The 21,106-nt window shown below is 43.4% G+C and overlaps 1 protein-coding gene across 1 annotated transcript in view; it reads left to right on the plus strand.

Annotated features, from left to right (window-relative positions):
- Positions 1 to 21,106, plus strand: part of DCC (DCC netrin 1 receptor) — a 611,994-nt gene that overhangs the window by 433,847 nt on the left and 157,041 nt on the right. The window contains exon 8 of the mRNA XM_083151819.1: positions 10,088 to 10,244. Within this exon, the coding sequence (XP_083007945.1) occupies positions 10,088 to 10,244 (157 nt within the window). The remainder of the gene's footprint in view (positions 1 to 10,087; positions 10,245 to 21,106) is intronic.

A 21,106-nucleotide genomic window follows, 5' to 3' on the forward strand; every position in this document is an offset into this window, starting at 1 on the left:
ACCAGGATTTTGTTCTAACCAGCCCAATCTGACAATCGATCTGTAAATGTATGGGGCCCATTAGAGTGATCAGCTCACAAGTCATGTTGTGGTCAGGGATAGTAGCAAAAGGTCGATCGCTGGCCATGGAGGGGGCCGTTGACCTTGTAGTAGAATTTTAATTTAATTGTTGGAGTTATTTTCCAGTTAGAAAAGGACAGTGGCAGAAGGCTGATCCTTATTTTTCAGGGTGGCCAAAGATAGAGGCAGAAGGTCGATCCTTGGCCATCAGGGCAGTTGGCTCTTCCTTATTTTCAATTTATTTTCTTTCTTCTCGCTGCCACCTTAGTTTAGAGGCAGAGATCTCACAGAATCACAAGTGAAGTATTTAGCTCCACCTGTGGATCTTTTAAAATGTGTTAGTGAGTAATGAGTGCACCTGTGTACCTGCCGGGTGAGCTGGAAAACGTGAACTGTTGGTAGCTCTCGAGGACTGGAGTTGGCTACCCCTGTGTTAGGGTTTGTGCAGAACAAGAACAAGAAAAAGGTCGGGCAGTGTTTTTATTAAGGATCATAAGAGTCTGAGGGGCAGATGTATTAAGCTTGGAGAAGAGATAAACTGGAGATAAAGCGGAGAAATGGTAAAAGGAGATAAAGCACTAGCCAATCAGCTGTGTTTGAAAAAGACAGTTGGGAGTTGATTGGCTGGTGCTTTATCTCCTTTTACCTTTTCTCCGCTTTATCTCCAGTTTATCTCTTCTCCAAGCTTAATACATCTGCCCCTTAGTGGTATAATTACTAACTGTCGATTTTTATTTTTTTGTGGTTGATGTTGATCATTTTTAAAAGCAAAATAAAAAAATAAAATAAAAATGTATTTAAAAAAGAAATACATTTTAGTAAAAAAAAAATCTAAGGGAAGGGGCATGGTCAAAATTATGCAATTATAATGGAATCCTGTCAAATTGGCACCGATGCCTCCCTAATGACCCACAGATCTGCACTTTACATCAAGGGGGCAGGGCTTGGTAATATCGGTCCCAGCCTCTGTCCTTTCCCTGGAAGGGACTGGAAATCTTTGTCCCGTTGCTTCCCCCTCTCACCCCAAAAACGGCATCAGGCTGTCAATCACTGACAGCTAGGGATGGCCATCAGTGCAGTCGCCATCGATGGTTGCGATACTGCAACCAGCCATCGATAGTAATAAACTTTGTAATGGAGGACCATCAATGGTCATCCATTTTCTTTGACTGACTGGCCCACAGGCCAATCAGAACGTGAGGGTGGGGCCTCTTGGGTGTCAGGGGTGGAGCTATGCACTATGAAAAAAACAAAACATTGGTTGGATGGAGGGAAACCATCTGATTCACTCTCCATCATCGATGGCAAAAGTATTCGACATCGGCCATAAACATCAATGATTTTGACTACAGCATCGATACCTGTATCAAGCCCCATACAGACATTTGACAACCTGGTTTTCCATTTAAATAGATGCTACTTGAATACATCAGCCAGATTTTGATGCCTGTAGTCGCTGGCTATAACATTTATCCCTACAGTATGTAAATCTGAAAATCCTTCTGTCCTCCGTGGCAGGAAAACACAGATCCTCCTCACGGTTATCACCGCACATACACTAGGAGTGATTGACTTTTTCATACACTACACACTGCGCGGTAGAATGGCCGCAGATGCTTAATTCTGCAAATAGAAAAAGAGGATTATTTTTAGCTGAATGAAACAAACAGAAATGGATTCGGAGCATTATTTCAGGGATATGATTTCCTCCGCTCATTTGCATAAATTAGCATCCGAGTGATTGTTTTGTAATTGTTGTCGGATTTGGGCAAGTGGCTGTTTACCATTGTTCCAGACTCTAGAAATCCACAAAGCACGTTGGAAACAATTCCAAAACATTTCACAATGCTGGGTTTTATAGGACAAATAAGAAGCAGACTGCATTACGGTGTTTGCCATCAGGAATATAAGTTACAGCTGCTGACGCAAATCCAAAATATATCCGCCGGTGACAAATGACCGCAAAACCGAAGAATATTCATTTCAGTTTGCTAAGTCGGGATGATCAGACGAGGCGTCCCTCAAATAAGTTAATACAAATCTTAGAACGATAATTGATACAAACGATGGCGCAGTGCAAAGTAACTAAGTAAATTTCTATCTGGATCGGAGCTTGGGTTGTACAAAGCCCCGGAAATTCTATTTAACACCATTCAGTGAATTTTTTATTCACTTGCCCTATTTGCCCTATATCCCAGAGGGAACAGTAAGTGCCGCAGTCCTATCGAATGTGGGTCCGTTAGACTCGCAATGGGAGCCCATCTGGTTTCACATCCACCTGAGCCAGATTAATACCCCATTTCCACTAAAGTCCCCGGTCCGACCCAAGATTTGGTTCATGGTTCCAAACCAGTCTAGACCCGGGGCAAACACCAGGACAACGGCTCTCCCCATGCTGAGAATAGGTTCTAGGTTACCCATTTCCACTGCAGCTCAACCGGGACTCCCTGAGTAAAACCATTCTAGATACCTGGGAATGATTCCCAGGTGACCCAACATAGGTAGAGTCATTTCCATTGAGTCCTGGGCTGTTGTGTGTTCATGTGTAGTTACCCAGGATTTTCCGGTACCGGGTCTAGTATAGCAGGTCGACAATTTTTAAGTCAACACATGCAGACAGTTGACATGATTTTTTTCAAGTTTTTGGGTGTGTCAACATTAAGGTTTGAGCCAGGTGCTGGTTGCACTATGCAACTATACCGTTCCAACGTAGTCTGTGGACATAGTGCATATTGACGATATGGGGTGTCGACCTAGAAACTGTCGACCTATCCTTGGGATACCATTCGCCACACTCTTTTGAGAACTGAAGCACAGCTGGTAAGATGAATTTTGCAAATAAAGTCTTTGGAGACCGGTAACTAGTTATCTACTATTTAGTAAAATGCTAATTATTAAAATAATATCCTTAATTGTCCCTTCTCAGTTCTTCATCATTATTAGAGACAGGATTATATGCAACAAAAAAAGCTTGAAATATGCATGCAAATATGCATGAAAAATACTTAAAATATGCATTAAAAGTGTTAAAATATGCTACATTAAATAATAATAAAAAGTAATTGTTAACTTATTTATTTAAAAATCAGAAAACAATTAGTTGCAAATAAACCTAAAAAATAGGCCCACAGCATCTGCAGATGTCAGTATGCTGGCTGCTACAGCATACTGCAGCGTCCAAAGCTCTTCTTGCATCAACTACACGGACCCTCATCTCCAGCGCTGATGGATCAAATGTCAGCATAGCGTGTAAGGGCGGCACAGCGGAAGGCTTCCTCCCTGCACCGCATACTCACTGTGACACAGCATTTTCTCCACGCCGCGTGATGTCACAACCCTTCTGCCCGCCTCCTCTGCTGCAGAAGTCTGTCTCTTGGTGTAAAGTCCCAGGCCAGGGGCAGGCAAAGGTTCAGGAGCTTCGTAAAGGCATCTGTCCTGACTGACTTTTATCAACATGGATTGGCAGCCTAGAGCAGTGTCAGTACATCCAAGGTTCCCCACACTGCACACATATTGCCCCGGCCTGCACACTCTACCACTACCTGGCCAGCAGCAGCAGGGCAAAGCAGTGCTGTGACTCGCGGGTGGGAAGATTACGTGGCCTAAAATATGCACCATCACTAGATTTTAGGTAAAATATGCAATAACCAGTGAGAATGGGAAAAATATGCAAATGCATATGCAAATATGCAAATGCATATAATACTGTCTCTAATCATTACATACAGTAATACAGTGTTTTTCAACCACTGTGCCGTGGTACACTAGTGTGCCTTGAGCTGTTCTCAAGTGTGCCCCTCGATCTAGAGATGCCCAAACCAGTTTACAGCCACCACCAGTTCAACTGTTATTTACTGGTCTCTTCTTTTCATGTAAAGGGCCAATGTATTTTATTTTTGTTACCTATGGGGACCAGTGTGATTGTTTTTTTTTTATGGGGGCCAATAGTTTTTTTTTTTTTTTCTGTGGGGGCCATTGTATTTTGCCATGTGGGTGTGCCTTGGCAATTTTAAAATCTTATTTAGTGTGCCGCAAGGTAAAAAGGTTGAAAATCACTGCAGTAATATACTGTATGTGGAAGATGTATCAAACCTTGGATAGAATTAGAGTAGAGAGATAAAGTAACAACCAATCCGCTTCTGTTATTTGTCAAGCTCAACCTGTAAAATGACAGTTAGATGTGAATTGGTCCGTACTTTGGGCGGGATGTACTAAGGGGAAAATGCGGTAAAACCCCTGTTTTACCGCATTTTCCTATGTACTATTACCTGGGCACACCGATATCGCTGGGCAGGGTATCGCCACCTTTGGGTGGCGATACCCTATAGAAGCCTATGGGCTTCTTTTCGCCTCCACCGCAACCCCGCCGCCTCGCTGACCCCCCTCTCCCCCTCCCTTGGGCTTACCTTCTTACAGGTCCTCCTGGACCCCGGAAGGTAAGCTTTTCCTCCCCCTAGCAACGCAGCCGGACGTCCTTCCGGCTGCGGGGGGGGGGGGGGGGGGGGCACCGGGGACAGCTACGCTGAGCTGTCCCGGCTGCAGGGGAGAAGCAGGCTCCCAGGAAGTGACGGAGACTCCTCGCAGACCACATTACAGGTATCGCGGGGGGCCTCCGTCACCACACCGCAATGCCAGTCGCATATGTTAGTACATATGCGCTGGCATTGCGGTGGGTGCATGGCGATGGGCGGCGATGTATATTAATACATCCCGCCCTTTACCTCTCTCTCTACAAGCTTTGATACCGCTCCCCGTGTGACTAAGCAATCTATAACACATAACCTGAACATAACCCCCTTTCCCGCCCCCCTGTCTTGTACAGAGCCTATTTCCATAAATGGATTACTACAGAAATAAAACTTCTCTGTGCGGATAAGGCAGGCAGAACAGCGCGGCGAACGCTGTACTTGCGGCTACTGAATTCATTAATGTCACTGCCTTTCATACTGAACCAACTACAAAGCTCCCTATGAATAATTACAGACACATTGCATCCTAGACACAGAATGGCAAGCCCTCAATATAATATAATAACCACAGCCTAAATCTTTTAGCATTGTGGAATTGGTGCATATTTATCGGCCGGCTTTTCCTTGACAACGGATAAGTGATGCGTCACCATGGCAACAGCTTACACGTCTAGGCCTCGCTAGGTATGAAGGGATTGCTAATTTTTAACTGAAGCTTGCAAATGAATCAGTTTGGGCTTATGCGGATGGGTCTAGAAATTCGGTTCTGACAGGGAATCTCCAATTCCTGTCGGATCCTAAGTATTGTTGTTAAGCGAAACCTGTTGTCAGATTCGGGGAACCTCACACATTCATGTCATAACCATGAATTGCCTGTCTGCCTCAGAAACGCCAAAAGATATCATGCCACTATGTATTGTGCTATTTGTAGCATACTGTGGGACACCGAGTATTTGCTAAATCATCTAAAAATGAAAAGAGGTGATCAGATTATGGGCCAGATTCTCTAAGCTTCAAAAGTGATAAAATGGAGAGTGATAAAGAGCCAGCCAATCAGCTCCCACCTGCCATATCACATGCTGTGTTTGAAAAATGTCAGACAGGAGCTAATTGGCTGGCTGTTTATCACTCTCCATTTTATCACTTTTCAAGCTTAGTGCATCTAGAAATGACTACGATGCAAATGGTTGCTATGGGCAATATCACCTCTGTATTTTTAGAAGCTTTAGTAAATATAGCCCTATAACTAGTCAGAAAAATGTCCACATTTTCCAAAAACAATCCTTCCATGTTCCGCTTTTAGTGGGAAAGTCCCGGTTTTTGGGAATGTCCCTTGTCTTGCCCGGGGCCAGCAGTGTCCCACATTGTCCGACAGGGGAAATAGTGCCTGCCGCCTGTTCAATGCTGCCAGCATTGAAGGTGGATTTCAACAAAACAGATCCCACTTTGAAACCACGGATTGTCGAATTTACTAGCATTTCTCGCCAATCCACGGACGTTTTCCCGGCACGCCCCCTTTTCGACTCTCGACAGACGGAACATCGAATTCCTCCTGTGAAGTTGCAGGTGAGCTGGCCGAACACGGCGCAGGATTTCGACTGTCCTGACGTTCCAACATGCAGAATACCACATTGAATGCCCCCCTTAGTAAACTAGAGAGGCAGCCAACAATGCCGAGATGAAACGCGTAACTTTGTGCGCTAGCTTACAGTATATCTCTCTTTTACCTGCAAATAAAAATAGCAACTTTAATTCAGTTTTGCTGCATATTTTTATGACAAGTACACCAGGACGCAGCTCAGCGTCCTTGGAAGTAATGGGAAAAATAATTAATGTGCAGCCGGCAGTCATTGTTACTTGACTTTTTGGAAGCGATTGAGAACGGTATCCTCATCTTTGTCAAATAACCTTGTAAGCAGAAAGTTTTTTATTATAATACAAGGAATCTGCAAAAGGTAAAATATGCAGAGAACACTGAAATATTTAATATGGCTACAGCTCCACGTAAATATTTAATCGCCAGTTTAAAGAGAGGTTACAGAACATTTTAATAACAAAAATACCAGCTGGTCTCAGGACAGACCTGATATACGTTATTACACGTAACGTCGAATACCCATCGGTCTGTCTCCCCCCCCCCCCCCCTCTGAGCATAACCAGCCTGATTTCAGAAATACAGAAACTGTTGGGGCCCCCCGTATTTAAAATAAAAAAAAAGGACTTTTGGACCGGTCCTGGTTACAAAATACAGGAGACAAAAAAAGTAGGGGTTGCGCTTATTTTTGAACCAGCTCTGGGGTCCAACAGCCAGCGGTATGCACTGTATTTTTGGAACCAGGACCGTTCCAAAAGCCCGGTGCTGGTTATGCTTGGGGAGGGGGGCCCCATAATGTTTTTTCTTTTTTTTTTTTTTACTTCTATTTTAAAAAATCAAACACTTAAATAATTGGCCGAAATCAAAAGTGATTTCTGGCTTAGTCTAAAAAAATTACGCCCTATTACATCTCGCCTGGGGTCTCAGTTGGACCCTTTAGCTGATCATGCTCCTGGCTCCGAATGAAGCCCATTGTATTTACTGCACTAAACACCCAAAACTACAATAAGCGCTGTCATTTATAGACTGGCTTAACGTCTCACCGGTGGTCCATGAAAGTCCATCTCTAAATATAAAGAGTCTCTGATAGCCGTTATTAGTTCACATTTATTACTGTAATTTCCTCCACAGTGAACCTGTTATTAGGGATGATAAAGGCTCATTTTTCAGTAAAAGTGTTAGTACTGGCGCTGCGGCGTGGGGCAGGTGCTGTGCGGCAGCGTCTGACATCAGTGACCGTTTCTAGTTCCGGATCGGGAATTTCTGAGTGTTGGGATATTACACAAGACAGAAAATCAGGGACGGATTTCCTATACGGCACAAGGAGGACAGAACGCTGTAACACTGACTAAGCTATACTTATACAGCAGCCTAATTCTGCGCTGTATACATGCTGTGATGATATCAGCCTGATGTCCTTTCCTTCCGAATCAGAATGATATGTAGGACATACAGTATTGGTCAATATGGGGGGTGACTGCGGTCGCATGTGTCGTAGCCCGGACTGCAATGCTGCACAGCCCACCGAGTGATATTACAAGCAACCTGGTGTAAGCTGGAGAAGGACGGAACAATGCTATTTCTGTATTTCATTAGATGTGTACCCAGGATCTGATGTGTCGGCACTTCTGGTCGACATATGGGCTGGGAACACATGGCATAGTGTGTACCCAGCTTTACTGTATATGTTTGTTTTGTTCCGTTATATCAGGCTGGAGTTATGTATTTGCCAGTACAAAACAAATGCACTGTACATTGAAGCTAGGGCAGACCAGCATGATCAATGGATCAATTGGACCGTTAGTAGATTTCGAGAACCGGTATAGCCACCCCTGCGTTACAGGGATATTTTTGTCCTGAATACTACTGGCCATTATACCATAATGGTAAACCGAGAGAGAGAAAGAGATGTTTCATTCACTGCCAGCAGGTGGCAGTGTTTTGGAGACACACAAATGGACACTAGACATGTCTAGACTGGTATTTTATCTCTCTTTACTGTAGCTCTCTCTAAGCTTTGATACATATCGCTTCCCCACTGGAAAGAATATCTGTCTATAATAATGAGATTGCTGCCATATCAGCGTCATTACTCCAAACATCTCAGTCTCGTTAAGCACCTCACAACCCAGAGCTACCTACAGTATAAGGCAGGGGGCATGCTGCTACCCCCTGGATAATACCCCTTTATGGCATCTTCTGCATGGAACATCTAAGGTCAAATTCTGATGCAAAAGGAGTCAACTATATCACAGGAAAATTTTGAAAATGTTGTTTAACTCAACTAGGGATTGATAGGATTAATAAAAGGTATTCAATAGTTTAGATTATTATTAAGTCATATTTGATACATGTCAAATGTAAACTTCAGCCCACCAGTAAACAGGGTAGAAATAACATTTTATTTTCCTTTACCTTGAGACATGTACCAGTGATTACCTGATTGGAGGCTCTGTACTTTAGATAACCAACAATCATGTCTAAATAACCCTCTTAGACCTGGTATGCTTACTTTTGCAAATGCAAAAATGATGGGTTTTGTGTGTTCATGGGCAAAAACCCAGGATATAGCTGCATGTGTGAAACGGGTGTCAGTGGATTAACCACAAGTATATCCTGGCACCTATTGCTGCAAGTAGAAATAAGACACTCTAACCTCAAATACCCCTTTCACATAGCACAAAATTGCCGGGTTCATGTCGGTTTCTTGCCGGTTCGACTCGTTTTTTTGTGCTATGCGAAAGGGGTTACCGGATACAGCTAACCTGTAGCAACACGGCAATTCGAACCGGGTAAGAAGAAGGGTTCTCTCCGGTTGGTTGCTGTGTTGCTGTGCAGTGTGAATGAGATAATAGTGTAAAGCATGGGTCTTCAACCTGCGGCCCTCCAGATTTTGTGTAACTACATGTTCCAACATGCATTGCCACATTTTTTCCTATAAGAGCATGCCAAAAAACCCCGGCATGCTGGGACATGTAGTTCCACAACATCTGGAGGGCCACAGGTTGAAGACCTGTGGTGTAAAGCAACCCATTTCCCATTCACACTATGGAGGAGGCACTGCCAGATCTAAGCGCTGCCTCCTTTCCCGCCCCCGATGACGCTCCACCGCTCTCCCACATGCTGATGCGATCTGAACAGACCACATATGCAGGGTCGCACCAGGACTAAACCGTTTAAAAGTCCCGGTGCGACCCTGCATTAAAAAAAAAGCAGTATAAATTAGAAGCTGACAAAAAAAGAGGAAGACTCATCTCTATGGGGGGGGATTCAAGTGTTGTGTTCACCAGTGGCCACTAGATGGTGCCCCACGGAACAATGAAAGAGTTGCTCCATTCAGTCGATCGCAGCTGCCAGTGCTGACATCACTGTTATGTTGTTTGGTAACTAGTTTATGTATAGTATAATAGATTGTAAATAAGCAGGGGTAAATTTACTAAACTGGGAGCATCCAATCAGATTCTAGCTATTATCTTCTAGAAGACGCTAAATAAATAGGAAGTGGAATCTGATTGGTTGCTAGGGGCAACAGCCCGTCTTCAATAGATCTCCCATCTTAGGAAATTTACCCCACAGTGTCTGAATTTGACCAATTGCGATGCTAAGCTATTTGCCTGCGATTAATTCGCTAAACGTCTTATTATTTATTGGGGGATAAGAGTAAAACATGAATACATATTGCATAAAGAAGTATTTACTATTTTTGGGATTTCTACATTATTGTGATATTATCTTATAATTTCTATAATTATTATGTTACAATTGCAACGTAATGTTTCATTGATATATATGATATGTAGATGCCTTTATTCATGACATTTATATTTTAATTTATTCCTACTCTATGTCTGTTGGGCCCTTGTGTGTCCTTACATAGTAGTTCCATCCCTTACGCTTTTTCCTGCTGAATCCCAAACCTCTGTATCACCCACTTCTCTGACTAAATCCACCCGTTCCCCCGCAGCTGTTCCCAGCTCCAGCATCCTTCCCTCCGCTCCCCGAGATGTGGCCCCTGTTTTGGTTTCTAGCCGATTCGTACGTCTCAGCTGGAGACCACCGGTGGACACAAGAGGGAACATACAGACCTACACCGTCTACTTCTCCAAGGAGGGAACTCACAGGTATGTCTACAAAATGCGTTGTATGTAAGTCTTCTCCAAATTAATGTTCTTCACAGTTTATATTTTGGCAAATTCATCCAAAAACAAATCATTCTCTAAAGTTTTAATAAAGTGGAGGTACAGAACAGGACAAACCGTCCGGGCTGCCGCCATTTTTGGATGGATATTTTATCTCCAGGACAGATTAATAAAATTCAAATAGGGGAACAACACCAACTGCTAGTGTGTCCGTTTCGAATGGCAGTTGGCGGCAGTTGCTAGGCCTACCCTATTTGAATTTTGAACTGCACTGCAGCCCCACCTCTGGAGCCTCCCCTGGTTGTTACCCTTCACAGTGAACCCATTTAGTGACCCAGGCTTGCAGTGGGTACTTGGAGATAATGTTATCTTCAAGCCCTACTGTCGACCGCCAATTAAATCTTTTAGGCATGATACGAGTCATCAAGACCCAGGTCATACCTTTCAGACATGAGCTTGCTCACTGATTCCGGTTGCTAGTCTTGGGAATAACCCTGGTTGGGGGCAGGGTCACAGGACCCGGTACTGGCAACCTGGATAGACCCTTTCAGACATAAGCTAGACCCAGGTCAATGAGCATTCATGGCAAAAAAAGTCCCAGCGGGCCCACACCGCATAAGTTGCACCATTTTTTTTTTTAATACTTACCCTCCGGAGCCCAACAATGGTGGAAATCACCTGAAAAATGTCCACCATGCCATTTCCCGGAGATCGGCACATGCTCAGTGACGTCTAAAGTACTCAAGTGCCATCCTCTCTTAAAACGCCCCTGCCTCAATCTCTACATAAATCCCCTTGGTGACAATTACCTGATACAATATTGAGAATTATGTTATCATGCAATTCATCATTTGAGCTTTTATAAATAGGAGCATTTTCCCAATTAACATCACTGTTAATTACTGTTAATCTCTACATCTGCATTGACCTTTCTAACAATATATATGTAGTAATTACTTACATGTTTGCGATGAATGATACATGTTTTCTGGAATATTTCCTGGAGATAATGCCTAAGCCGGTTACATTGATAAGTTAAATTTCTTTAACCCTTTGAGTGCCAACATCTCTGTGAGCGATGTTCAAAACAACCGACAAAAACTGCCGGCGTCGCTCACATTTGTTATATAAATTCAAGTAAAAAAATGTTGTCTAAGAAAAGATGATATTTCCTATATAAGGTGGGATTACAAGTCATCATGATGAATAAAAATTGTTGCTTGCCAATTTTTTGCACCTATTTTTGACCAATTCACTTGGCACTCGGGGGCAGATTTATTAAGCTTGGAGAAGAGATAAACTGGAGATAAAGCGGAGAAAAGGTAAAAGGAGATAAAGCACCAGCCAATCAGCTGTGTTTGAAAAAGACAGGTGGGAGTTGATTGGCTGGTGCTTTATCTCCTGTTACCTTTTCTCCACTTTATCTCCAGTTTATCTCTTCTCCAAGCTTAATAAATCTGCCCCTCAAAGGGTTAACAACTTCCCGGATTTCAGTTAGGAATATGTACAAATACCGCATTAATGAACGAGTGAAACTTTTCCCTTATGTGAGCAAAGCTGATCATGTTTGTTTGTTATTAAATATTAAAAAGAGATTTAACGTTCGGTCAGTGTTCCAGCCTGGAGCCTTTTCTAGCGTTAGAAAAAAATGCTAATTAGTTTGCTTCTATTGCAGGCTTTTAGCAATTATTTTCACTGTCAAATATTTGCAGCGGGAATTTGGAGAGTGAGTCAGCAAATGGAAAGGGACGTGATACGTCTCGTTAAAAGTTCAACGCAACTTGCTTAAAATGTATAATTGTTGATCTTTACAGCTGCCACGGAATTGACAAAGCCACATATGAATACAGATATTAAATAAATGCAATTCGGGACCTTTGTGGACAGGATAAAATATTTTCTCTCATGCATTCAGATTCTAATGGCCGTTAAGAGAAACAAAGCAAAATCAAAATCAATCTGGTGGTCATTTGTAACATTATTTTATTGCACATCAGTTTTTACAAATGTTGTTTTCCTGATCGTTTTAAGGCAAATTTCCCAATATTGGTGACATTATTGCAGTTTAGAGTTGTTGAAATGTACAGTAGTTAAATGGTTAATTGATACATGCTATTTTTAACTGTATCTTATTGTGATAGAGACATCTGTCTAAATAACATCATCTCTCGGTACATATTGTTCAACAAACTAAAAGGACAGACTGTCTAGACTTCAGGGCTTGTTTACATGCTTCAAAAAATGTATATGCATGTGCACAAGTCTGTCAATGTGTTATTGGAGCATCACAGTGCTCTGTAGCTGTACAGTACTTAACCCAAAACAGACTCATGTGTTACTATTGACTATCACACATATCCTATTGTATTCAATAAGATTTAGCCTGGTTTGGAATCAATGCTTGAAGGTATCTGTCAATACCAGTATGTTACCTACATAAACGATTCATGTTATCTTATACTGTACTAGTCAAATATTTTAATTATTAATGATTGTGATTGGCTGTTAGCGCGTTGTGGGAGGCTGCCTAAGGGTATTTAGCTGGCACAGGGTGACCAAGTGATTTTATGCTGTTCTTGTGGTACAACTGGTTGCAGTGTCTTGAAAAAGGGTCAGCTGTGGACCCGAAACGTCGACCACTTTTTAAATGGATCATTAAAGTTTTGTGCTTTTAAAAAGAATTCCGGAAAAAGTCTGGTGAGTGCGCTCTATATTACTGGATATTTATGGCTAACACTACAAAGTGTGACACCTGAGCTTATGGACACCCCAGCATTTATTGGAAGAATTTTGTGAGTGCTTATTTCTCTACTTGGATATATTTGGAGGACTTCTATGTTTCTTCTGAAATTGCACCCATTTGAAATTGAGTTCCTGGTTGCTCTTTTGTATTTTTCTATTTGAGATTTTTTCAGCATTTTTCTGTAAGGCAACTTTTTGCCTATGAACGATAGTGCAATAGTTTGCACACTTTGACAGCTTATTTCATATGATATTGTCATTTTGAATTGTTTTTAATTGAGCCAGACGCGCATCAGTGGTCCACCTGCATTTGAACAATGGCAGCTGGATATGGTATTCTTGATGAGGGTATGCTTAGTGAGGCTGAAAATGTGCAAGTAAGTTTAACCGATGATGAAATAGATAAAATTCTATTCAATGAATTAGAATTCGACAAACTGCCCACACAGACTCCTAACGATCATTTCCACAAATTAAGTCGCCTAAAAAAAGGGGAAATCGATCTCCTGTTGCACGGTCAGTTTCTCTCCGATTACTATCGGAGAAAACGCATGCCTCGGGGATTCCGCATTGCCAATACCCCCACCATCGGACGTAGGAACCCTGGGTTCTGCGTCCGCTGGTGTGGGGTCTCAACAAATGCTCCTTAGACCTCATAGCACTGGTAATTGAAGAAGTTGCAGAGGGCTTAAAAAATATCAAAATTGAAATTAAGGAAATAGAAAAAGAATCCCTTACAGTATTAAAGAGTGACAAGAGTGAGGATTTGCTTAATCGACTACAAGAACTAGCGGATAAGTACAAATCTGATCTGGTAGCATTTAAAAGGAAAAAGCTAGAACAAGTGGAGAATGACTATCAACAACACGCCGTCTACCGATGGCTTGCTGGCGATGGAGGTCAAATAGGACTAGATATAACAGAAACCATCGAACCCACTATAGGACTTACGAACAAGATCGCTTTAACTCCCACTCCTCCTCTGATACAGATTCGTACGATACTTTACCCCCAACAGGATCCTCCATTCCCAACTCGACTTCTTTTTTAGGTCAAGATCTGGGCCTACAAAGAGAAGGCCTAAGACCCAGAGCAGACCGCACTCGAGGCGCGGTGGTTGGAAGAGGAAGAGGACGCCCAAGGGGCAGGAGAACAGGGAGGAATTAATATTTAATCTTTCGTCCCATAGCTTATCCCCTGCTGAAAGATCACTTTTGTACAAGGGACTTTCATTTATCCCCACCAGCACTCACGACCCTTTCCAATGGTCAATCGACCATTACAAAAATGGATGGAAACTGAGGCTGCGGGAGTTTTTTGATAATAGAACAGCCCCGGAGTTTCCAACAAAGGTTGAACATAAACCATTTAAGAAAAACAGCACCTTTGATCCAACTTCAACCAATCCCAGTTTAAAAACATTCCTGAGAGTAGTGGAACAGGAAACCAAACCACAAAGTCAGGGCAGGAACAATAATAAAAATGGGTTTGACAATCTCAGATGAAAGACAAGCACTAAAAAGCTTAAAATCAAATAATGAATTAGTGATCCGCAGCGCTGATAAAGGTGGCGCTGTGGTCCTACAAGACTTTACAGCATACCACAAAGAGATCTCACGACAGCTGGCAGACCAACATACTTACCTTAAGTTGCCTACCAACCCTATGTGGTCTGTAAAAACTAAAATTGACGCATTGATCGGTCTAGCCTTTACACAGGGCTGGATTGATGATGATGAAAAGAGCTTCTTAACTGTTGAGTTTCCGACGTGCCCGGTGCTCTACACATTGCCGAAAGTGCATAAAACACTGGTATAGCCACCGGGACGTCCCATTATCTCGGCCAGGGGTTCTGTGCTCCAGCCCCTGGCGAGATATTTGGATTACCAATTACAACCATTGGTTATCAGACCTCAACGTACCTGAAAGACACTGGTCATCTCTTACGTGACCTTGACCAACTAGGCACTTTAGAGCCAGGGGACATATTGGGCACACTTGATGCAGGGGCGTAACTAACTATTTATCGCCCCCCCCCCCCCCCGCCGCACGTTTATTCGGCGCCCCCCCCACCTAACCTGCCCCCCCTTCTTACCTGCGGTCTGCGTCTTGCCCGGCTCTCTGTCGGGATCTTCCTGACGTCACGTCACGAACGGCTCCTGCTGCTACAATGAAAACGGACTCTTAGAAAATGGCTGCCCCCATACTGCAGACAGAAAACTGTCTGCAGTATGGGGGCAGCCATTTTCTAATTGTCAGTTTTCATTGCAGCAGGAGCCGGCCGGGACCGTGACGTCAGGAAGGTCCCGACAGAGAGCCGGGGAGACGCAGACCGCGGGTAACTATAGCCCCGCAGCCCCCCCGGCAGCGCCCCCAATTTCTCTGCGCCCCCCGCCACCGCGGGGGCTGCGGAGCTATAGTTACGCCACTGACTTGATGTATGCTCCCTTTACACCATCATACCCCATACCGAGGGGATTGAAGTGATTAGGGAAGCACTAACTAGACGTGTGAATAAAGGCCCACCTGTCGAGTTTCTTGTCTCCGCACTGCAATTGGTTCTTGGTGATAACCACTTTATGTACGAGGGAGGTTACTATGTGCAGTTGGCTGGCACAGCAATGGGGTCGAATGTGGCCCCGTGCTATGCCAATCTGTACATGGCTCACTATGTGTATATATATATATATATATATATATATATATATATAGTTTATAAAAAGTAATTTTATTACATAGTTCCCAACATTATAAATGCCCCAATCGAGAGGTGTGGCATTGACAGAGGAGGTGTGGCTTCACCAGAATGTGGGCCTCTCCTCTCATTTGCTGTAACTGTGGGCGTATACCCAGTGCTCTGGGAGCTGCTGGCCATGTCTCCAGACCGTCTCCCATAAATTGTTGCTGTGCCATGACAGGGGGCCCTGTCCCACCTCTCCTCTGCCACGGATGGGATAGTGCCCAGAAAATGGGACTGGGAGGTTTGCTAATGACCTACAACAATTACCGTTATGAATTTTCCACAAACTTTTGTTAACTTTTAATAAGACATAATAAATAAAGTTTTATTCATTACAAGTTTAATTGTCAATTCTACATTTCAAACTACATTCAACCTTTTTCCAACTAAGCCATACAAGCTGGTGGGGTCTATGGGACTTTTATGAAATTAAAAATAGCAGTTCGGTTACAGGAAAAGAGCACAGTTGCAATGTGTCTTGTTATTTAGCCTACTGTATATGCAGCCCACATAGCATAGTCATATTGTACGATGAACTCACCCACTCAGTATTAGAAGAAGGCATCTGTGTTGTGTGTGCTCTACTGTACATAAGGCTGACTTACAGCTTGGAAATCAACATATCGGAGCTTTATTGGAAAATGTTGCATAAAATAACCCTTTATATATACAGATACATTTATATTCATCCACAACATTTTATTGCCTTTCAGCTTATGTCGCTACTCACTGGAACTTTCAAAACCTGCAGCGTCTCTAAAGTGACTACTATGCTCATACATTTATTCATGTATTAAACATTATTCCAGTTGTGTCACTGTCCCCAGCATACATACCCTTAAATATGGCCAGATGCTGCAACCTCATTGGTGTACTCAGAACCTGATTAAAGGTTCCAGGTGCCCTAGGCTAATACATATGTAATGCTACTATACATATGTGTATGTAAAATCCCAACAAGGGTGATCATGTTGTCCGAGGCAGTGGTCTAATCCAGGCATGTCCAAACTGTGGCCCTCCAGCTGTTGTGAAACTACACATCCCAGCATGCCTTGTCATAGTTTTAACATTCCCTAATAGCAAAACTGTGGCAAGGTATGATGGGATTTGTAGTTTCACAACAGCTGGAGGGCCGTAGTTTGGACATGCTTGGTCCTAATCTCCCTCTATTAATAAGTAATAAGTGTAACCCTCACATCCGCATTCCCAGGACGGATTAAGGTCTGTGGGGGCCCTGGACAAGAAAACTGTGTTCCCCCCCCCAACAGGACAGAGGCAGGTCCCCCCCTCCCTGGTACCTGGGCAGCGGGGGGTCAAGGCAGTGGGGATCAGTGCAGCAGGATCAGTGCAGTGCCACAGCGGGGTCTATGCAGCGCTGGGGATGCAGTGGGGTCCCTGCCACGGATGGACAGTCAGCGGTGGATGGGAACTAGTAGCGCTACTAGTTCTCGTCTCCCGCTGGTACCCCGCCGCTGACTTCCCATCCCCCACAGGGAGCCCACCGCTTCCGCACACCAAAGAGTCATGCCAGCAAATTAGCGAAGCTTGATAACCGTAATAAGCAGTAACATGCGCAGCCATCGCACCAGAGAATCAACCGCCTTCCCCCAATGTTGTTTCACCCACTCTCCTATTCCTTGTTACCTTCCTGTAAATTAGTGTTGGGAAGTTCACATTCAGTTTAGGAAACGTAGACTCTGGTGACATTTTTATAAGCTATGCATTAAACCATTTATATAATCAGTTAATAAGGCTTTGCTTGACATAAGCAGTTAAGCAGGCCAAAAAAATTAATTATTCATCGGGCGCACAATGAGAAATATGGTAATGCTGCGGCGTATTATTGGGTGCGCGCATCATTTTGTTTTGCACGGCTTAAACTGATGTCATTTTGAAAAATTACAGGCCAACTCTTTAATGTCTTGCACTAAATTAAACTAGGAAATATACAAGAACAGCCATTATTTATGGGTGTTCGTTAGAGGATGACAGCACTGAGCAATGTGCAGCTGATAGAATACATATATGCATTTATATATATATATATATATTGTGACAATTAATCAAATACACTCGATCAAGATGATATCTTTGTCTTTATTTTTGGAGCAGGTCACAGCATGCCAGGTACACAGCTGCAAGCAGCAATGCAGGTAATCACAGCATGGTTCAAACTCTTCAAAATGCTCCAGTGGTCCCTACCGTAGCCCACACCCCGGCCTATCACTTGGGCAGCTATTCCACCATCAGGAACATTGACCTTTTGCCATGGAAACACTTTTATCAGGAAGCCACAGGTGCTGCTAATCAGCCCAACTTTGATCCTATCAATTTTCTTGCTTCTGCTGCTCTAAAACCTGGACTGGATCTTCCACATGACTTTTATGTGAAAGTTGCTGTCCCTGCCACAATATATGTATAAATATATGTGTATATATATATATATATATATATATATATGTATGTGTGTAGTGGCACACATACATTTATTTTAACAGCATTAAAAACTCTTATTACAGGAGCGCTACAGACTCACTTGTTGCTTGTTTTGCTCCTTCAGATCCGAGACCTCTTACTGTACATGGGTCAGTTCTTCAAACACATTTCAACGCGTTTCGTCACAATTGGACTTCATCAGGAGGCAGATGTTAACCTGGTTTAACTGCCCTTAACCCTTTCAGTGGCAACATCTCTGTGAGAGATACGCAAAAATATCCGCTAAAAAAAAGCCAACAGCTCTGTCAGAGATATGCAAAATGTCAGCTAAAAATTCCAGCGTCGCTCACGATTGTTATCTAAATTTAAATAAAAAAAATGTTGTGGAAAAAAAAGATTATATTTCGTTGGTAAGATAAACATTACAGGTCATCATGTTGAATAAAAATGTTTGCTTGGCAGTTTTCGCACCAATTTTGACAAATTCACTTGGCACTCAAAGGGTTAAGTACCGCTTCTATATTAAATATTAATGAATTCAAAAGCGGCTGCACCTACTTTAACTATAATTATATTGCAAAGTGCACCAAAGACACTCTTAAATGTGACAATACATTATCATTTCTCATTACAACGTATATAATATAAACATTTTACCAAGATTGTTCCAAAAAAAACCTCTCATTAAAATTCCCATTTGTATTCAATTTACACATTTACTGTTATTCATTATTAAGGGTCTCTTATATACTGTAACAGACAGACATCGCAAGCTTATAATGCATAGGAAAATAGGCATTGATGCACAAGGATAATTTATTTATTACGTTATTTATATAGCGCACACATATTCCACAGCGCTTTACTATTTGAACATTCACACCAGTCCCTGCCCCAGTGGAGCTTACAATCTATATTCCCTACCACATGTACACGCACACACAGACATTCTAGGGTTAATTTAGTTGGCAGCCAAGGGTTGGCTTACATAGGAAGGTTGACATCGGCTTAGGTCGACACAAGTCAAACAGTCAACAGTCAAAAGATCGACATGGGGGTTTTTCACTTTTTTTTAACTTGAATGTCGAAACACAGTCAACACGGACACCGTATCAATGCGAACTAAAGGAAACTGCTGATTGGCTTTGAACATTGACAGATGGCTCTCTTGGCTAATTAAGTCAATGAGCTTTTTAAAATCTCTTTCCTGCCTGCCGCTGCCTTTTCCCCTGCTCCTCGGTGCTGGCCTATCTCCCCACAGCAGCCGGGCAGCAGTAGGAGGCAGAGCATGGTGAGCACCTGCCCTGCCCAGGGTCTCCTTGCTCTGCATACTAGGTGTGTGCCAGCAGTGCGCCCACAGGGCAGGTGCCCTGCGGGCACCCAATGGTCATACCTGTTATATCACTGATCGGTCCATGGGCAATTCGGATGCAAGGATTGGGGGTCCATGGGTTTCAGGGGCGGAGCTATGCTTTATTTCCCAACACCATCGATGGCAGTAAACCATCTGGTTCTTCTCTATCCACAGCAAAAGTAGTACAGTATTCACCATCGGCCAAACACCATCAGCATCGATGGTCGATTGCCATTCCTACATTTAGCTCAAATGTATGGAGGTTTGTCATGCGTCATGTAGCCATTGATTTTGTTGAACTTGACAGTCCCCCACCGGGTAAGAAAAATATAGGGCAGAATAGTCAGGGCCAAGTGAGGGTTTGTTAAGAATGGGTGAGACTAGAGGGGGGTAAGTGCGGTCAGCATTAGGACAGTTGGTACTGTAGGTAATGTTTTAATGCTGCATTCAGGTACACAGCAAGCTCTGTTAATGCACAGGAGCCTTTTATGTCAGGGATGGGGAAACCTTTGGCCCTCCAGCTGTTTTTTTAACTGTGCATCCCAGCATGCCCTGCAACAGTTTAAGCAGGACCAAATAGCAAAACTGTAGCAGGGCATGCTGGGATATGTATGGCCAAAGGTTTCCCATTCCTGCTTTAAATGAATGTTATCAATATCTATGTTATGTGAGGTGACCTGTGTCCATGGCCCTCTAAAATGTTCCGGTTTGATCAGCGGACCACACGGAAAGTGCTCATTATCTCATACCCTGGCCGTTATTATACAGAAATGATCACATACAGTAATAAGACAAGAAAAGCACCTCACTTACACTCCCGTTCCCTCCGCTTCACATAGAGATACATTAGAGCGGCTTCACCACCTTGAAGTAACTAATTAGGCATTTGACATATCTTAACATCATTTGTAGCAGCACAGGAATGGTGTAATTACATCGTACACTTATGTATGTGGTGATCTACTGATTTTTGCAAACGCCGTAATGAAGACTTTGCATGTGAAGCCTCGCAGGGCCCGGCCTTAGCCTGTCGCTGTACAAGCAGAGGATTTCAGCCAGTGACGCTTTTATTTTATTGCCGGTGTAATGCAGTCCTGAAGTGAGTGTGGTAATCATATTGTACAGACGTTGCTGTGGACGGCGACGCGCCATGCTGGTAGATTACGAGTTATGTGCAGGGACTAGCTGTGAGGTCTGATACTTCTGCTTCTTACACACAGGACTCAGAAATAACAGGAAGGGTTTACAGAGACACAGGATAGAGTGTATAGAGAGCAGGGGCAGCCCGTCCGGGGGTCTCTGCTGCTGGGGAACCACAGGCGTCAACATCTCCTGCTGGAAAAGAAAAGGAGTTTATAGACAACAGGTGGAGCCCCTGGCGGAGAGGGACTCCATTAGATTGGGATGGGCGAGCGTCTCACACGCACATGCATCCCAGTCAGTCGGCGGCTGGTGGGAAATTGCCCGTCTTTGCTTCAGGGAGTCGGGCAGGGTTAGGTGGGGCAGCGGCAACGAGGTGGCGGGGACCGATGGGGAGCTCCGGCAGAACGGGGCGTGCGAGTGTCTCGTGCA

This window comes from Crinia signifera, chromosome 1, assembly GCF_055691185.1.
Source record: "Crinia signifera chromosome 1, ASM5569118v1, whole genome shotgun sequence".
In the NCBI taxonomy this organism is placed as follows: domain Eukaryota; kingdom Metazoa; phylum Chordata; class Amphibia; order Anura; family Myobatrachidae; genus Crinia; species Crinia signifera.